General features: G+C 36.6%; 1 protein-coding gene across 1 annotated transcript in view; it reads right to left on the bottom strand.

The window, feature by feature from the left end:
- The window catches only part of Cont (Contactin), a 268,473-nt gene that overhangs the window by 83,682 nt on the left and 163,262 nt on the right, over window positions 1-21,529 (bottom strand). The window contains exons 14-15 of the mRNA XM_090390177.1: window positions 7,944-8,110; window positions 3,364-3,484 (exon numbers count right to left, since the gene is read on the bottom strand). Of these exons, the coding sequence (XP_090246303.1) occupies window positions 3,364-3,484; window positions 7,944-8,110 (288 nt within the window). The remainder of the gene's footprint in view (window positions 1-3,363; window positions 3,485-7,943; window positions 8,111-21,529) is intronic.

Below are 21,529 nucleotides of genomic sequence, written 5' to 3'. Positions count from 1 at the left end.
ATCTAAATCAACATTTTGCATCTACATTCACACATGAGGAGTTATTCAGGAAGGGGAATGCCATAGATGACGTAAACACTGGATGTGAGCTAGATGATGTTATAATAATTGAGAGTAGAGTGGAGGAGAAATTGTTGAAGATAAATACAAGAAAGGTACCTGGGGTGGATCGGATCTATTCAGTTATATTAAAGAAGGCAGCAAAGGAAGTAAGCAATCCGTTAGCCATAATTATGAGAGCTTCCTTGGACTCAGGGGAGGTACCCACAGACTGGAGATGTGCAAATTTAACCCGAATTCACAAAGGAGGATCAAAAGCTGACACAAGTAATTATAGACCTGTGAGTTTAACTTCTGTTCCAGGAAAATTAATGGAAGCACTGGTTAAAGAAGCACTGCAGGATCATCTTGACAAGAATTCAGTTATAGCTCAGACACAGCATGGTTTTGAAGGTCTTGCCTGACCAATTTGATTGGATACTATGATGTCGTCACAAAAGAACTGGATGCAGGGAATAACTTTGATATTATATATTTGGATCTTAGAAAGGCTTTTGATACTGTTGCACATGGAAGACTGCTGCACAAATTGGAGCAGTGTGGCATTGGAGGCAAATTGCTGCTATGGATAAGGGGATGGTTGAGTGGCAGAAGACAGAGAGTGATGGTAATTAATGGACACTGCTCATTGTGGACTAATGTTATTAGTGGAGTCCCTCAGGGTTCAGTGTTGGGTCCATTGTTGTTTTCTGTATTTATAAATAATACTGATGATGGTATATCAAGCTTAATGTCCAAGTTTGCAGACGATACAAAGGTTGGCAGGGTTGTTCAGGATGCTACTGACACTATGCTGCTGCAACAGGATCTGGGAAGGTTGAACAGATGGGCTGAGAGGTGGCAAATGAAGTTTAACATTGACAAATGTAAAGTACTACATATGGGAAACAGCAACCCCAGAGCAATGTATCAACTCTGTGTTACTACACTGACAGTGGTAGAGAATGAAAAGAAGGACCTGTGGGTAACTGTCGGCAGATATGAAGTTCTCTGAGCAGTGCAGATGGGCTGCAAGAGTAGCTCATGGTGTCTTATCAATGATATATAGGAATTTTTCCAGCAGGGATAGGGAGGTGATTATTCCCTTGTATAAGGCAATGGTCAGGCCGCACCTTGAGTACTATATAGAGGTCTTTAGGCCTCATTTCAAGAAGGATGTAGAGCTGCTGGAACAAGTACAGAGAAGGGCAACAAGGTTAGTGAACAGAATAAAGGGTTGCTCTTACGAAGAAAGGCTTAAGTTTTGCAAATTACAGTGTCTGGAGACTAGGCACCAGCGAGGTTGTTGTTGTTGTTGGTGGTGTAGAGGTTTTCGTCACAAGGGCAACTGTGGCCAAAATGTGCCTATTCAAATATTTGGAATGGTACCGGAGTTTGCCTTATTTGTTATTAGATACATTCATAAAGTCTAGTTTGTTTGAGATAAGCGAAAAGCTCATCGAGATTGGCATTGTTTCCCAATAGGTGGGTTAGTGATAAAGGTTCTTGCATTTGAGTCAGAGAAAGGAAGGTAATATTTCTGATATGGGAATAATACGAACAGTCTAACAGAATATGTCGAACTGTAGGTTGTGATGAACAATGCATGCATACAGGAGGGTCATTGCCCATGAGCAGGAACAAGTGGGTCAGGTGTGTGTGCCCTATGCGTAATCTTGCCAGTATTACTTCTTCATGCCTGTTTTTCCTCAAGCTCGAGCTCCATATTTGTGGTTCTTGTTTAATTTCAAATAATTTATTGTTTGTCTGTGTCTTCCAAATGTTTAACCATTGTTCCCTACAGATACGTCGGATATGTTTTAATAAATCTATATAGGGTACTTGGTAAGATGGAAGTGCGTTGCTCTTTGGGTGCTTAGCTGCCTGGTCTGCTGTTTCGTTACCTGTGATTCCAGCATGCCCTGGAATCCAACAGAAACTTACGGTATAATTCAGATTCCTCAAATGATTTAGACGAGACCGGATTTCTTTTATTATGGGATGTGGGGTTGAGAAATTGTTACTTATTGCGGAAAGCGCATTCATGGAGTCTGTATAAATTAAACTATTAGTGTTGAGACAGATATTGATATTGTATATAGCTAGGTGGATTGCATAAAGTTCTGCAGTATAACTGCTACATTCAGTCGGGAGAGATACAGATACTGTAAATGTGGGAAAGACTGCTGCAGCACCTACGGCATCATCTGATTTTGAGCCATCAGTATATATTAAGCAGCTCTGCGCATTGCTAGCGGCATGTCCTTTGTGCAATTGCTTGATGTAACAGCTTTCCATGGACTTTTTTCCCCATTGTTGGAAATAGGTATCACAGTAAGGTGGGTTTGAGGACCAAGCCGCACCAGCGAGGTGATCTGATAGAGGTGTACAAAGCCTTGAATGGTTTGAGCATGCTCAATGCTGATGCGATACTGCCTCTTGCTCAGAATAATCACCTGAGAGGGCATAAATTCAAATTGAAGAAAGACAGATGTAGGATAGATGTGCAGAAATTTACCTTTAGCCAGCGGGTAGTTGGTTGGTGGAACAGACTTCCATCCCTTGTTGTGGAAGTTGATAGCCTAAATAAATTTAAGGCTCAGCTGGACAGGTATTTCGAATGAACGGAGGGGTGAAGTGGAAGGGTTTTTTTTTTTTTTTTTTTTTTGGCTGATGCTGCATAAGCTTGCTTTCTTGCATTATATGCCTCTACTAATGCTAATGCTAATTAAATTAGTGCACAAGAAAATTTCACTGAGCGTGGGAAAATTTCTCAAGTCGGCGTGGGAAACGTTTTAATGGCGTTTTGCTATTCATTTTCAAACTATCGACTCCATCAAATGAAACGATTTCATTAAATATGCCAAAAATGCAATCTGTAAAAGAGCGTTATATAGTGATCTGTGACAGCGTCATAGTCAGATAGGGGTTATAATATAAGAAGAGCATAAAGCGAACCGCGTTATAATGGGGGGCCTGCTGTATAAATATGTGTAGAATTTAATTTTTATAGATAAGAAATCAGTGTATTTTAAAAATAAATTTGGAACAAGCAAATGGTATAAGGGTGAGGTATTAAATTGAGGATGGGGAAGGAAAAAAGAGTATTTTAAATAAATAAAAACGAAAAATAGTAGAGACGTTCGTTTCATATATATATATATATATAAAGAAAAATATATATATCTGAGATAATCTTATGCATTTCAATAGCACTGCATGAATAAATTGCAATTACAGTTTTGCTATTTCTAACAAACGTTTCAGAAACATCAATTCGGCAATTTTACACATTGATAATTTGAAAAAATACTTTCTCATTACCTATCACGATTACTTCAGTATAACCTTTTATTCTTCCAACTGATGTCTTCACAATGCAGCTATATATTCCTGCTTCGGCAAGTGTGATGTTACGGATATAAAGATAGCCTGGACTATCTCCCTGTAAGTTCATAATTTTTATTAACTACATTTTATAAATGTAAACCTAGAACATTATAAACTATGTTTTGAGAAATGGAGATAAAAACAAAATTTGGCCTACTTAATTCACTGAATCATTCTTCTTTTTTATTTTATTTTACTTCATTTTTATGAGGCCCCAAAACAGCTAAAACTGTTGTATGGAGAATGGGTTATATTTTAAATAGATGGCAATAAACTTCTCCATTAGTGGTGCTCTTTATTTAAAGTGCACAGTGCACTTTTAGGCAGTTTGTGATGAAGTGCCTCCAAAATACAAATCAATGCACTTAGCAGCAAACATAATACAGGATTCAGTATTACTGATGGCATTTGATGCAAGAAAGGAAGCTTATAAAGCACCAGAAAAAAAATAAAATAAAACCACCCCACATCACCTGTTCATCCACTCAATTTTTCTAGTTCTTCTTTGAATTTGTTAAAACACCAACTTCAACAACAACAGATGGAAGTTTGTTTCAACAATTAACCATTTGCTGGCTGAAGAAAAATCTCTGCATATATATCTTGCAACCATCCTTCCACAATTTGAATTTAGTATGAGCAAGAGGAAGAACACCATTAGCATTGAGCTTGCTCAATCCATTCAAAGCCTTAATCACCTCAATCAGATCATCTCACAGGTGCCTAGTCTCCATATACTGCAATTTGCAGAACTGATAAAACCACCTTTTAGTTCTCTTCAATCTCGTTACCCTTCCAGCAGATCTACATAATTCCTAAAATTAGGCCTCTAAACCTGTATGCAGTATTCAAGATGTGGCCTAACCATTGCCTTAATACAATGGGATAATCATCTTATCTCTGCTAGCAAAATTCCTGTATATCATTAACAAAACCCCATGAGTTGTCCTGGCAACCTGTTTGCACTGGTTAGAGAACTTCATATCTGACTGCACAATTACTTCCAGGTCTTTTTCATTCTCCACTATCCTGAGTGTAGTAACATACAGTTGGTATGTTAATCTGGGATTGCTGCTACCTATTCTTGCTTACTTTATTTTAATCACTCATATTTCAGTTTTGTTTATATAATTTGTGCTATTATTCAAATTTCACTTTACACAGTGGCAACTACCATTCAATAATTAATATATATATATATATATTTTTTTTTTTTTTTAACTTCAAATGTCACTCAGAGTAGTGTTCCTCCTTTCAAACTTAGTTGGCTCAATTGCTATGAACTGACTGAAGCTATTTCCTACTTTAAGAATTTTTATTTATTATTATTTTATTTATATCAGGTGCTACCAAAAGTTGTGAATGTATTAAAAGATTTGTTTACCTTTCTAATCTTGCATCCCTTTCGTACCCTGAGATTTAACCCTGAACCAAGCAATTCTACTACCATAGGAAATGGCACAATTGTTTTCACAATGCTATATCTCTTGTAATTTTTGCTAAAACTTCAAGGTATTATGAGATATTTTTCTTCTGAGTTTGAATTTCAATTTTGGAAACAAGAAATCTCAGGGAGAGTGGTCAAAGAATGAAACTGACATGGTGGTGTGAGGACACATCGTCATGATGAATGCAAATGATCAACCAGGCTTTATAGGCATATTTAATATATTCAATCTCCATTTCTTCAGTCTGACACAAAATTTGCACAACTCCATAAAAAAAAAAAAAGATATGCTGTAATTTAATAAATGCATTTACAAGTAATAGTAGCCATTTTTAGGCATGTTAGCACATAGGCATAATGTACCTATTATCTTCCTGCTATCTGTCCATCCGTCAGCCATCCATCTGAATGTAACAACTTGATTCACAGGGAACATACTTTGATGAAATTTTATATTTAAGCCTTTTAAAAAGACTTGTCAAGTGATCCTAAATTTTATTAATATCAGACCCACAGAAATCTGGCAATAGCAATTATTATCCGTCCTCACATAATAATGGCTCTCAGCGGATGGGTTTTCATGAAATTTTATATTTTGCTCTTTTACAATGATTTGTTGAACATCCCCAAATTTCATTAAAACTGGACTCCTACTATTTATTTTTCTGTCTGTCCACAGTCTTTCAGTGGATGAATTTTCATGACGTTTTATATTTAAATCTTTCAGAAAGATTTGTTAAACTTTTCCAAATTTAATTAAAATTGGATGGCGAAGGTAAAGAAAGTCAACACGAGAACCACGGAAAACTTTTAGCAGTCAAACATGTTATGTTTCCCGGTATCACAACTTCCTGCTGTCTCGGTAAACAGATGGTGCATGTTATTGGTAGTGATAGTCAATAACGATGTATTGATTAGTTTTTTTCTTACTTTTAAAAGCAAAAAAAATTATTAAATTTTCTCATTGGAGTTCATCAGTGTAATGCGTTCATGACTGAAATTTACTTACGGGCACACCCTCCAGACTACCTCAGTCTTAGGGTCTTTATTCCCCCTTACCGCTGTTTCAACCCGATAGGAAAACGACTTATACTGCAACTACCAATAACATGCACAGTCTATAGAAGCCATTTTTGTATTGGGTTAAAATAGCGGGAAGGGGGATAAACACCCTAAGACTGAGGCAGTCTGGAGGTGTACCCATAAGTAAATTTCAGCCCACTCATGAACTCCAATAATCTGCTTTTAATAATAAGAAAAAAACTAATCAATACATCATTATTGATTTCTACTACCATTACCAATAACAAGCACCATCTGTTAACCGAGAATGCAGGGAGAAGCTGTGGTACCAGGAAACACTTCTGACCGCTAAAAGTTTCCCGTGGTTCTCGCATTGGCTTTCTTTACCTTAGCCAAATGGACTAATAAAATTCCAGCAATTATTTATTTTTTATGCACATCATATAGACTGTATATTGTAGTAGAAGCAATGGATATTACATATGTTGCCAAGAGCTGGTTGGAGAAATGAATAGGCAATGTGGCAGATATGAAGAAAAGAAATTTTCTTGGTTCATGGATAAAAGACATTGCCTTTGCTCTCTTTCTTTTTTTTTTTTTTGTTGTTGTTATTGTAATGAATTATTACTATTTACTAACACACCTGAAATGTAACACAGTACATACAGGGTGTTTCAAAAGTGATGATCAATAATTTAAAGGTGAACTGTACAGACTACAATATGCAAAAAAAGCCTAGCAAACGTGAATCTTTAAGTGAATCGTTTTCGAGATATTGCACATTTCTAGTTGGGATCCATCACTGACAAGGGGTGAACTGTACAGAGTTGAGCTCCACAACTGACTTGTTTGTTTAGGTTAGGTTATGTTCATTCTCTCCCTTTCCCCTCTCTCAATGCTCTGAGACGTAACAGGCATACTAGTACTTGTCAAAGGACAGTCAACAAGGAAAGAGGTTACAGCAATGAAGAGTATGTGGACATGCACTTCATGTAGGGTAAAGCCAATGCCAGTGCACTCGAGGCTACATGTTTGTACCAAGAAGCATTTTCCTGCCAAAGGCAGCCCAACAGGTGCACATCGTCTTAGAGAACATGGGCACTTCACACAAGGAGTACGAGCAGGTAGGCCCAGAAGCATAACACCTGATGTTGAGGAAAGGGTGTTAGAAAGAATAGAACAAAATCCAGAAATTTCAACAAGAAGGGTTGCTCTGCAAGAGTATATACTGAGTCATAGCAGTGTGTGGCAAATTTTACATTGCCAATTACTGTACACCTACCATATCCAGCGTGTGCAAGGTCTCAGCAATACAGACTACTCTCCCAGAGTGCTCCCATAGTCAGTGGTGGATCTTAACAGAAAATGTGCATTGTCTCAAAAACGGTTCATTTGCAGCCTGATGTTCACTGGGACTTTTTTGCTTATTTTAGTTTGTACTTTTCACCTATAAATTATTGACCATCATTTTTGAAACACCCTGTATATTAACTAACTTGTTATATTTAAGACAGTTTCAAAATATGGTACAAGAGGGCACGGCACAGCCCTTTTAACAAGTTTCAAAACAATTTCCAGGAATTTTGATGAAATTCCTGGAAATCCGATCCCAAAGTTGATGAAACAATATCAATTAATTCATATATAGGGTGAACTATATTAATAAATAAAAACAATAATAGGTAAGGACCAATTTATTTATTTTTACAATTTTTTTAATATTTAAAAAATTTTTCTTTACAAAATTTTGATTTATCACAATAATATCACTCAAATGTTTGACCATAAAGCCAACATATGAAAAAAAAATTAATATTTAAAGGCATTTAAGCGCACAGTTTTCAAATTTTTACTAACTTCCAAATTCATCAAAAAAAAAAAACACTCACCCCAATCCATAATGATCCATAAACCCATTCAGGAAAGGATTTAAAAACAGATCTAATATAAGCTTAGCACACTACTCCATTATGCGTGTTATTTCAAATACTATGTGAAATTATTTATAAACTAGTGACCACAATGGATATAGTCGTTTACTTACAACTGAGAACTGTGGCTGCTTGTTGAAATCAATACGAAGTCCATTCTGAAGCCATATATAAGCAAGATCTAATGCCTCACTAATGTGAGCTTCACATTTCAGCTGCAGAGATTCATTAACTAAAGCTTGAATTCTAGGTAATGGAGGTTGTATTAAGCGTGGCTGACCTATAAAAAATTACAGTTATGTACTGAATATTAAACAATTTGGTTTGTATGGTTTGCAACTATACATGCAGTTAAGTAAGTAAATATATGTTTCCATATGTGCATATACAGAAAAACCTCAAAAAATCTGGCATTTCTCCAAGTATAATTGACCATACAATGGCTATTAAAAAAAATAAAAAATAACCTGCAGGGGCCATACATTATGTTCCATTGATAATTTCCAAACACCACTTTCTTTCTGTTTTACATATTTCCTAGATAGATTGTACGTCATTGTTACTGTGTATTTGCAACACAACATTTTGTGAGACATTCAGTACTAATTCACATTATATGTATTTAGTTATTAGGGTTGTTGTTGTTGATATGGAGGTTTGATGGTGCATAAGCTACTTTGGCTATAATGCACCAGTTATTAGGGTGATTTGATTGCTAGTACTGCATTGCACAATTTATATCTCATTAAAAAATACTAGACAATTGCAACACACTGACTGGTGGCAGTATTTGAACCTGCAACCTTTGTTTCTTCAGTAAGTACATTACCTAATGGACCAATCCAGCATCACAGGTTAATGTTTTCGCTTAATGCTAGTTACTATATTTCTATTAAGATTATACACAATTGGGTCAAAATATTATGACCACCTACCTAATATGATGTTGGTCCTCCACATGCTGCCAAAACAGCTCGTACCCGGCGAGGCATGGACGCTACAAGATTTCTAAATGTGTCTTGTGGTATCTGGTACCAACATGTAACCACCAGATCCTTTAACTCCTGTAAGATCTGTGGTTGAGACGCCACAGATCGGAGTTGCTGTTCCAACACAAACCAAAGGTGCTCAATGGGATCGATGTCTGGGGAGTTTTAAGGCCAGGGCAATACCTGAAAGTCTTCCTCATGTTCTGCGAACCAATCTCAAACAATCCGGGCGAAGTGGCATGGCACATTATCCTGCTGAAAGATGGCACCACCAGAGGGGAAGACTGTTGCCATGAAAGGGTACCTGGTCAGCAATGATGTTTAGGTAGGTGGTAGACGTCAGAGTGCCCGGCACATGGATGACTGAACCCAGGGTATCCAAGCAGAACATCGCCCAAACCATGACACCACTGCCGCCAGCTTGTTTTTGTCCCACGGTGCATCCATCACTTTCCCAGGTAAACATTGCACACGTACCTGGCCATCCACGTGGTGCAACAGGAAACGTGATTCATCGGACCAGACAAACTTCTTCCAATCACTCAAGGTGCAGCTCGCGTGCCCATTGTACATGCTTTTGTTGGTACTCAGCATGGCACTCGGAGCGACCTGTGGCTATGCAGCCCACTTTTCAGCAGGGTTCGACATACTGTGTGTTGTGACACATTACTCCCGTCACCAGCATTCTGATTACTGGTGAGTTGTGCCACAGTCGCCTTCTGTTGCCACGTACCACCCGGGAGAGCCTTTGCTCACCTCAAGCAACGATGAGCCGTGGTCATCCAACACCTCGCCAGAGGTTCATGGGTTTTCCTTCCTCGGATCACTTTCGGTAGGTACTAACTACAGCTGACGGTGAGAGCATCTCACCAGCTGTGTCATTTTGGATATGCTCTGACCCAGTCGTCTGGCCATTACAATTTGGCCTTTGTCAAACTTGCTTAAGTCCACTGCCTTTCCCATCTGAAGAACAAGAGTAACATGATTAACAGAGCTCAGTATCAGGTGCTTTTTATACAGTGTCCCAACCTGTGCAGGTGCCGTAGTTCACCTGCAGTTGCTTCGATTTGCATAACAACTCGCTGGTCATAATGTTTTGGCTCATCGATGTAGATATCAGAGTCACTCTATTATCTAAAATAATTTAATAAAATGCCTGTGAATACTTAGACTATAAGAATGACCTTCAATAAACCAGAATTTTCAAAAATCCAGCATCCGCTCAGTCCCAAGGATCCCAGATTTATGAAGTTACACTGTAATAATAATAATTTTTTTGTTTATATATTCCAGGACAACCACATAAGGTCAGAGCAGTTCACAAAATAGAAAGATATACAAGAGCATCACTGTATTTAGTAGTCATGCAGGCTTGAACCAAGGTCATAATCACAAGTATTTGTGTACCCTTGTGTTTGACTGCTCTATTATAGAATATTTACAGTTTCTTAAAGCTAGATTACTCTGCTACAGAAAAGTTAAAGGAAAGGATAAATTTTGGATGATTTCAATAGTAAAAATAATAGCATTTTTTATACTGAGTGGATTCCACACAAAAAACTAAGACACTCTCTCCTTTCCAACCATATCAATAAATACAAGTTAATACATACTAAACTAAAATAAAATCCTGATGTTAACGTAAGTGCTGATGCTAGTAAATGCAGGTGTCAGTTGATTCTTGATTTACAAGAACCAGTAGTTAAATTCTGAAGCAGTTTTAAAACTAGTTAAGAGTCGTACTGAAATATGATGTTTCAGTACTCTTGCTTAATCAAACTACTCACCTCCTAAACACAATGTTTAGGTGGCGAGTAGTTTGTGAGTTTTCTAAACTGTGAAATTAACAACAATTTTTACTGATTAAATTGAATTAGAATCATTAACTGCAAAAAAAAATATTTACAATAGTCTGAGAAATACAGTGAATCCAAATCAATTTAACAAATTAAAAAAAAAAAAAAAAAAAAATTGAATTAGTAATTTCCAAACACCACTTTGTGTTTTACATATTTCCTAGACTGTATGTGATTGTTACTGTGTATTTGCAACACAAAATTTTTTTTTTTTTTTTTTATGAAAACCCCAAACACGAAAGGTATCAAAACCTATAGTACTTAGTACCGTGCATGGGTTGAAGGGAAGTATGGGGGGAAGGGGGATGGTACTAATTGATTAGTACTGAATTAGAAAAATTCCTGATTTTCCAATAATGAATCAGGAATTTTTACCACACTGCTACAAGACTAGAAATATACCCTGTCACTGTTTAATTTATTCAGTACAACTCATGTTAGATGATTTAATAAATGTTAACATGAAGACAAATCAATTTAAAAAAAAACCCATCAACAAAATCACAATTTTTATCAAAAAACCAGCCCAGGAACTTAAATAGCTGAAGAGTAAGTAAAATTAAGAATATCTCTAATCTGCTTATTTCAAAAGACTGTTTTATTTAAATCACTCATATGTTATGTATTTACAGTGGTGCTCAAAAAAAATTACATCACTTGCAAAATTCACCAAATTTCTGTGAAATTTAGCAATATATCATATATATGTTGACAGTTGGAACATTCTTAGTTCTTATGGTCAGCTGATTGTTTGCTTATGTTACACCATCATCATCAGCCATTTTCAATCCACTGCAGGATGAAGGCCTCTCCAGCAACTTTCCAGTTCCTTCTGTTTTGAGCACTGGCCATCCATTTACTACTCAAAAACTCATGAATTTCATCTATCCATCTCCGCCTTTGTCTTCCAGGTTTTCTTCTAGCTCCTCTTGGGTACCATTCTGTTATTTTCTTAGTCCATCTGTCATCATGTCTTCGAGCTATGTGTCCTGCCCAAGACCATTTTAGTTCTTTAGTTTTGATAAGAATGTCCTTTACTTGAGTTTGCTACCTAATCCATGTGTTTCTCTTCTTATCTAACAGTCTGATTCCCAATATAATTCGTTCCATTCTTCGCTGTGTAGTTCTTAGCTTCTCTTCCATTCTTTTGGTGAGTGCCCAAGTTTCACTTCCATAAGTCATGGTGGGGAGTATACATTGATTCATTATTTTACGTTTCAGACAAACTGGGATATTGCTCTTCAGTATGTGACTATATTTCCTGAATGCTATCCATCCAAAATTTATTCTTCTCTTGACTTCCAGCCATTTATCATTATTACAGCTAATAACTTGTCCCAGATAAGTATATGACTCCACCTTTTCAATTACTGCTCCTTCAATCATTATTTCCCTTTCCGTGGCATACTTGTTCATCATTACTTTTGTTTTAGCCATATTCATCTTTAGTCCAAAATCCTTACTAACTGTGCATAACTGATTAAGATTTTCCTCTAATTCTTTGGGATCGTGGCTTATGACCACAATGTCATCTGCAAATCGTAAATGGTTTAGGTACTCTCCGTTCACATTGACTCCTTTCTGCGACCAGTCTAATCTTCTGAAAGCTTCCTCAAGGGCAGCAGTAAACAGCTTCGGAGATATTGTGTCTCCTTGTCGAACTCCTTTCTCGATTTTAAATTTGCTACTGTCTTTGTCTAGTCTAATAAAGGATGTAGCACTCTCATATATTTTCTTCAAAATCATAATATATGGAATATCTATGCCTTGTCTTTCCAGTGCCCGAAATTGCCTTATGCTGTATGGAGTCAAATGCCTTTTCATAATCCACAAATGCCAGGCATAATGGTGTTTTATATTCATTTGCTTTTTCCATTAGCTGTGATATTACGTGAAGGTGATCCATAGTTGAGAATCCTGTCCTAAAGCCAGCTTGCTCTTTCGGTTGATTCTCATCAAGTATTCTTGCTAATCTGTTAGTAATGACCCTAGTGAACAACTTGTAGATGTGGGATAACAAGCTAATTGGTCTATAATTTCCAATTTCTGATTTATCTCCTTTTTTATGCAGCAAAACTATGATTGCATTATTCCACTGCTTAGGCATCACACCTTTTCTAATGCACTTTGTGAAGAGTCTTGCCAGTTTTTGTGTTATGTCTCTTCCTCCCAATTTTAACAATTCTACAGTAACTTCATCTTCCCCCGGGGCTTTCCGATTCTTCATTTTCTTCAATGCATGTTCTACCTCATCAGGAAGAATATTGGGTATGTCGTATGTGTTGCTACTTTGCAATCCATCTTCCCAACTGCTGGTATCATTCCCTCGCTCATTGTATAATTCTCTATAGTAGTCTTCTGCTATTTGAATTATGCCTTCTCTGCTGTTTATAAGTACACCATCGCTATTCTTCAGTTTCAGTATCATTTGTCTTTCTGTATTACTGCTCATGGCTGCTGATTTAAATCCTTTGTTTTCCCTTAATGCTTGTTCTACTTTTCTTGTGTTAAATCTTCTTATGTCCTCTCTGAGTCTCTTTCTAATGGCTTTGCATAACTCAGTATACTCAATTTTCTCCCTGTCAGTGTTTTTCTTGCTCTTCATTTGTCGTCTTTGGTTCATCATGGCAAGTGTTTCTTGACTAATTTTTTCTTCTTTGGATTTCTGTTTCCCTATAGGTTTTCTTGGGCTTTATCACTTTCAAAAAGTTGTAATATTCCTCGTCGATATCTTGGTCCTGAGCAGTCTGCAGAAGCTCAAACTTGTTCTCAAGTTCCAGTACATACTGCTTTTTCTCCTCTTCTGTTATCTCAAAGACCTTTGTATTATTTACTCGAGTCAGTTTTTTCCTTTCCTTTCCTACATCTATATCAAGTGTACATCTTACCATTCTGTGATCACTTCCAACATTTACCTTATTCAGGACGGTAACATCAGTCACAATATATCTTCTGTTAGTGAGGATTAAGTCGATTTCATTAGTTGTTAATCCATTTGGACTCTTCCATGTCCACTTTCTGTTCACCCTTTTCTTGAAAAAAGTGTTCATTACTGACATTCCTTGAGATTCTGCAAATTCCACAAGTCTTTCACCTCTTTTATTTCTTTCACCAATTCCAAAATTTCCTATAGTTCCTCTTTCTGCACTGTTTTGCCTTTTTCCAACCTTAGCATTGAAGTCCCCCATAATAATAGTGTAGTGGGTTTTCTGCTCATCTAGAAGACTCTCAATTTCAGTGTACATTTCTTCAACCTCTTCATCATCATGGCTCGACGTTGGTGCATAAATCATTATAATCTTTAGCTTGTACCTCTTAGAAATCTTGAGTATTAGTCTTGACACCCTTGGTGATGTACTTTTGAATTCCAAAATGTTGTTTTTAAAATCTTTATGGACCAGAAACCCAACTCCGCCTTCACTCCTTTCACTGTTTCCATTGGTGTACAGCAGATTTCCACTTGATAAACTTATAAGTGATTCATTTCTTCTTCTTGTTTCAGCCAAACCGATGATATTCCAATTCACATTTTCTAATTCCTTTTCCAGCTCTAATATCCTGTCTTCACCGATGAGTGATCGTACGTTATAACAGGCCAAGTTCAATTTCCGTGCATGGCAGCCTGGTCGTACCCAGAGATTCTTAGCACCCTCTGCTTCCACTCTGATCCTCTCGCTGCCGTAAGAGGGAGAGTGAAAGTTGCTGGGGACTGAGGGCCATTTGTATTGTTGTGCTCTCATTGCTGGAGGGTTTGGTCTTTTCCTCTTCACGCTGACCAGGCGTCTTGAAGAGAACCACTCTACACGTTCGTTGCCACCTAAGTGACGTAACAGGGCTTACCATCGAGAAGGTGTGCATGAGTGGATTTTAGGGAGGCAGGCCAACCGGACTTCTCCTAAATCTTCTGTAACAGAGAGATATTGGATCCATCAGTGTTTTAGGCTGAGTGTCTGATAACACACAGGATACCTGTTCCCCTCTAAGCCCCTTAGAGCTTATGTTACAGCATAGCATAAATATTTAACATTTTATCCAGAAATTTCAAAAATCATTAATATATTGGACATTATTAGCTAGAGATTGAGAGAGGAAGAGGGATAATAGTGCCACCTCACTGAAGATTAAAAAAATTAAATAATGCAAAACTAATTGAATAATAATTATTAATATATATAATTAACCACTCTTTTACCACGTGGAGTTTTTAATATATATTTTATTAAGCATAGCCTAAACTAATATATACAATAGTGTGTGACGTTTCGTGTGTCTTGCCGATACCCATCATCAGACCGTTCTGTTTGGGAACAGAGATAAAATTAAAAAGGTGAAGGTTATGTTACTAATTAGATTTACATTGAGCAGCTCTAATTTACAATCAATTTTTTTAACAAAGAATCAGTTATAAGATATATTAACAATTGGTCATTTCTAATTTTCAATAATGCCAGTGAGTAGATAAATAATTCTAAGTTATGATAACACAAAATGAGCATCTCTAAGATTACAGTTACGACACAAAGGAGCAATTCTATGTTACTATTACACAATTATATGAGCAGAACTTGGTTACACCGAGCAATTTTTTAAGTTACTTTACTTTTAGCTTATTTTATAAGATGAATTAAGACAAACAAAACAAATCTTACCTGCTGACCACCCTCAGACCTGAAGAGAAATTGGAAAGAGGATCAGGCAGCAGTGCCTTTTATAGGCCAGGGATTCTTATAATTAGCCATTATCCCTGGCCTATAAAAGGCACTGCTGGCTGATCCTCTTTCCCATTTCTCTTCAGGTCTGAGGGTGGTCAGCAGGTAAGATTTGTTTTGTTTGTCTTAATTCATCTTATAAAATAAGCTAAAAGTAAAGTAACTTAAAAAATTGCTCGGTGTAACCAAGTTCTGCTCAAATAATTGTGTAATAGTAACATAGAATTGCTCCTTTATGTCATAACTGTAATCTTAGAGATGCTCATTTTGTTAACATAACTTAGACTTATTTATCTACTCACTGGCATTATTGAAAATTAGAAATGACCAATTGTTAATACATCTTATAACTGATGCTTTGTTAAAAAAATTGATTGTAATTTAGAGCTGCTCAATGTAAATCTAATTAGTAACCTAACCTTCACATTTTTAATTTTATCTCTATTCCCAAACAGAACGGTCCGATGATGGGTATTGGCAAGACACCTGAAATGTCAGACTACTGTAAATATCAGTTTAGACTATGCGTAATAAAATATATATTAAAAACTCCACGTGGTAAAAGAGTGGTTAATTATGCATATTAATAATTCTTAATGAATAACAACCAAGTAACATCCTTCCACAACTATAATTGAATAATATTTATGTATATATATTTTGGACTTCATTCTGGCTCGTTTTCGGATTACTTCAGGTGTAGTCGAACCAAAGGATACAGCTGAATTACTGCAGTGCAGAAAGCAAGGGGAAACTACTCAAAGAGGTAACTACCGTCAGGGGTAAAGGAAAGGGTTTTTGCTTCCGTAAAGGGGAGTACAGTGGTCTCAGACAGTTTTTAAATTCTGTACAGTGGGATCAACTGACGATGTTACCAACAGTAAATTCTAAGTGGGAAGCATTCAAGGAATTAATCGTGGAAGCTACTAGACTTTATATACCGATTAAGAAATATCGTTCAAGGTTTAGGCCTAAATGGTTATCAAATGAACTAATGAGACTCGTGACAGAGAAGAAAAATGCATGGGATGCATATAAATTATCAGGTGACGCAGAAGCCTGTGGCAGATATAAGCCTGTAATCAGGTCACAAAGGAGGTTCGGCAGGCGAAGGCGGATTACGAGAAATCTTTGGCAAAGGATGCTAAGAAAAACAGCAAGGATTTCTTTACTTATATAAACTCTAAAAGGAAGGGGATGAATATGATTGGTCCACTTGACATCGATGGTTCGACTGTTGATGATCCTGCTCAGATAGCAAACAAACTGAATGAGTATTTTGCATCTACATTCACACATGAGGAATTATTACAGTTTGAAAATGGAAGAAGGTTATCAAATTGTAGCAGTGTGCTTAATGATTTTGTAATAACTGAGAGCAAAGTGGAGGAGAAATTGTTGAAGTTAAACATAAGAAAGGCACCTGGGGTGGATGGGATCTATCCAGTTATTTTAAAGGAGGCGGCAAAGCAACTAAGCAAACCCTTAGCCATAATTATGAGAGCATCCTTGGACTCAGGGGAGGTTCCCACGGACTGGAGATGTGCAAATGTGTCCCCAATTCACAAAGGTGGATCGAAGGGTGACACGAGTAATTACAGACCAGTTAGTTTAACTTCTGTTCCGGGTAAAATAATGGAGTCACTGGTTAAAGATGCATTGCAGGATCATCTAGACAAGACTGCAGCAATAATTCAAACACAGCATGGGTTTGTTAAGGGAAAGTCTTGTCTGACAAATTTGATTGGTTATTATGATGTGGTCACAAAGGAACTGGATGCGAAAAATAATTTTGATATCATATACTTGGATTTCAGGAAAGCTTTTGACACTGTTGCGCATGGAAGACTACTGTACAAATTGGAGCAGAATGGTATTAAGGGTAAGTTGCTACAATGGATAAAAGGATGGTTAAGTGGGAGAAGACAGAGGGTGGTAATCAATGGGTGCTGCTCTTCATGGACTAATGTTATTAGTGGAGTCCCACAGGGTTCGGTGTTGGGTCCACTGTTGTTTTGTGTATTTATCAATGATATTGATGAAGGTATATCAGGCTTAATGTCGAAGTTTGCAGATGACACAAAGGTTGGCAGGGTTGTTAATGACAGTAATGGCAGTGTGCTACTGCAACAGGATCTAGATAATTTGGGCAGATGGGCTAAGAAGTGGCAACTGAAGTTCAACCTTGACAAATGCAAAGTACTGCATATGGGTAGAAGTAACCCCAGAGAAACGTACCAACTGTGTGGTACTACACTTAAGGTGGTAGAAAATGAAAAAGACCTGGGAGTAATTGTGCAGTCAGATATGAAGTTTTCTGAGCAATGCAGACAGGCTGCTAGGGCAGGTCATGGGGTTTTGTCAATGATATATAGGAATTTTGCTAGCAGGGAAAAGGAGGTGATTGTCCCTCTGTATAAGGCAATGGTCAGGCCACGCCTTGAGTACTGCGTACAGGTCTGGAGGCCTCATTTTAGGAAGGATGTAGATTTGCTTGAGCGTGTACAGAGAAGAGCAACACGATTGGTGAGGGGAATGAAGGGATTCTCTTACCAAGAGAGGCTTAAGTTCTGCAAATTGCAGTGGCTGGAGACTAGGCACCTGCGCGGTGATCTGATTGAGGTCTATAAGGCCTTGAATGGGTTGAGCACGCTGAATTCTGATGGGATCCTTCCACTTGTTCAGATTACGAACCTACGGGGACATAAGTTCAAATTAAGAAAGGACAGATGTAGAATAGATGTGCGGAAATTTGCCTTTAGCCAGCGGGTGGTTAATTGCTGGAACAAACTTCCATCTGTCGTTGTGGAAGTTGATAGGTTAAATAAATTTAAGGAGGAACTGGACAGGCATTTGGAGGGAATGGCGTGATGATTTTTTTTTTTTTTTTTTTTTTTGGCTGATGCTGCATAAGCTCCTACACTTGCTTTCTTGCATCATGTGCCACTACTACTACTACTACTACTACTACTGCACTACGCTTCCCAAGAATAATCACCATGGCTACTAACAATGACGGAGATGGCCCTGAGTCCCAGGCATCCTTTAAATGGGACAGGGGTGCTAAGAATTCCTGTGTGGCAAAAACTTTCATTAGGAAAAAGCAGAACATGGAACGTTAGAACCTTATATGAAGCTGGGTAGTTGGCAAATGTAGCTAGGTCTGCAACTGGACTGAGAGATCAGCTGAGGATCTTTTTTATCTTGCCCAAGACAGAAAGAAGTACAGTGTAGTGATCGCCAACCTCCAATAGGAGACGGCATCAAAAGAAGAAGAATCATATATGATTTGTAATAACATTACACTACTGCATCATCCATCTCTAGTAGGGTTTATACAAAAACTGACTTTTGAAAAAAACCGGTTAAACTGGTTTTCGAATTTTACAAATATATATATATAATATAAAATAAAAATATATAAAAATAAAATAAAAATATAGATGGAGAAGTTATTAAACACAAAATGCCGAGCCTAGTTGAAGAAAAAAGAGAAAAAGAATGTTAAGATCCTATAAAAAAAAAAAAAAAAAATTAATTATTAAGTAGAATTAAATCCGAATTAATGCCGAATTAACAGGCCAATTATATGTACAAAAGCTGAAAGAAAAAGAGGGGAGGGTGATAGAGATAAAAATTATAAAATAAAAATTAAAAATTGGTACATAGATCAGGTATTTCATCAGGGGGCTACACCTGATCATGTACCAAACACTGTGTTTCTATGCAAACTCATGTTGATGGAGAAGCTGAAGAAATGAAAAGGAAATAAAAAGGAAATAAAAAATATAAAATTTTTTTTTTTTTTTTTTTATAAAAATTTTTTATAGCTCCAGAAACATGAGTGAGGTAGCCCCAACGCAGTGTATTTAGATTAATAAATTAATAATTTATTAATTTATTAATCTAAATACACTGCGTTGGGGCTACCTCACTCATGTTTCTGGAGCTATAAAAAATTTTTATAAAAAAAAAAAAAAAAAAAAAAAAAATTTTATATTTTTTATTTCCTTTTTATTTCTTCAGCTTCTCCATCAACATGAGTTTGCATAGAAACACAGTGTTTGGTACATGATCAGGTGTAGCCCCCTGATGAAATACCTGATCTATGTACCAATTTTTAATTTTTATTTTATAATTTTTATTTTATAATTTTTATCTCTATCACCCTCCCCTCTTTTTCTTTCAGCTTTTGTACATATAATTGGCCTGTTAATTCGGCATTAATTCGGATTTAATTCTACTTAATAATTAATTTTTTTTTTTTTTTTTTTATAGGATCTTAACATTCTTTTTCTCTTTTTTCTTCAACTAGGCTCGGCATTTTGTGTTTAATAACTTCTCCATCTATATTTTTATTTTATTTTTATATATTTTTATTTTATATTATTTATATACATGTATCCTGTTTTGCTGCTTTGCGCATTCAGGTACACGTACTGTTTTTCCTTATTTTTCCTGTTTTTCCACATCTTTGTTTTCATATTTCATATATATATATATACATATATATATATATATATATATATATATATATATATATATACACACAGGGTGTCTCAAAAATATTGGAACAAACATTTAGGGGAGGTAGGTAACATCTATAGGAATGTGAATCGCATAGGAACCCATAACCGGAAACGTCACCGTAAGTCGGTAGACGGCACGCTATTCATCAGTTTGCGAGAGGGAAAATTTCAATGTTTTGTTCTTGAATGAGGCTTATTTCACTCAGGAAGGCTTATTCAATCAGCACAATGCTCATGTGTGGGTTCACGACAACCCACACAGTGTGCACCCCCATGCAGAACAACACTGCTTCGCAATAAATGTGTGGGCAGGTATGGTCGGTGTCTGCTTAGTCGGCCCATACCTGTTACCATCCTGCATGAACTCCACTAAATATCGGATCTTTCTTGAACAAGTTCTACCAGGGTTACTTGACGATGTTCCAGCAAATGTGAGACAACATTTGGTTTCAACATGACGGAGTACCTGCCCATTATGGAAGGTGTGTTCGTGACCATTTGAACAGGCATTTTGGGCGTCAATGGATTGGCTGGGGTGGACCAGTTGCCCGGCTCACCTGATTTATCGAGCCTTGATTTCTTTCTGTGGGGGGGGGGCCCCTCAAATCTATCGTGTATGAATCACCTGTGGAGACGGAAATGGATCTCGTGGCGAGACTCGTCTGTGCTGCTGCTACTGTCAAAGAAACTCCAGGTGTGTTCAACCATGTCCGCCAATTCATGTTGCGTCAGTGTCACACATGCATCGTGTCTCATGGTGGAACCTTCGAGCATCTGTTGTAACATCATGAAATGCATCCATCTCGTACTCCATTGTTAATATTATGTCAAATAAAATGTTTGCCACTGATTACTGTCTTGTGTCATTTCTGCTTCTTGTGCCTCTGCTACTACTTTCCCGTGACATTTCCGGTTATGGGTTCCTATGCGATTCACATTCCTTTAGATGTTACCTACTTCCCCTAAACGTTTGTACCAATATTTTTAAGACACCCTGTATATGTATATATATAATTAAAACAGTAAAAAAATGTTTATACTTATTTTAATTTTTCAGTTTATTTAATACTTATGGAACAGTTGGACCAGGGGTGCTAAAAATATAACAAAATAAAACACTCTAAACAAAACCAAATAAATAAAAAAAACTAAAATCCATATGGATTTTAGTTATTTCAGTTTTTTTTTTATTTATTTGGTTTATTTAATATTTATGGAATTACAAAAATATAACAAAATAAAATATACTCCATACAAAACCAAATAAAAAAAATAACTAAAATTCGTACAAAATATAAATTATAAATTTTTATTTCATTCAGTATTTTTCTTCAGGAAATATGATTTCAAAAAACATAAAATGTCCTCTGAACGATTACTTAATCTTGTTCTTATTCTAGATACAAAATTGCCTGAAATAGAAAATACTCTCTCACTGGCTACTGAACTTGGTTTTATCATTTTGAGGGCATCAAATAATAAATCTAAATTCTTTGTTCTTTTATTGGTTGCCTCAAATACTGAAAATTCGGCCTTCAGTGTCTTCGGATTTAATATTATTTCTTCAGGTTCCTCAAGAAACCTATGAATTGATTTTTCCATGGCTTCTTTTAGAG

Source organism: Mastigoproctus giganteus, chromosome 2 (genome assembly GCF_048544385.1).
Source record: "Mastigoproctus giganteus isolate SK-2022 chromosome 2, ASM4854438v1, whole genome shotgun sequence".
Classification (NCBI taxonomy): Eukaryota; Metazoa; Arthropoda; class Arachnida; order Uropygi; family Thelyphonidae; genus Mastigoproctus; species Mastigoproctus giganteus.
This window is presented reverse-complemented; position numbering and strand designations above follow the sequence as displayed.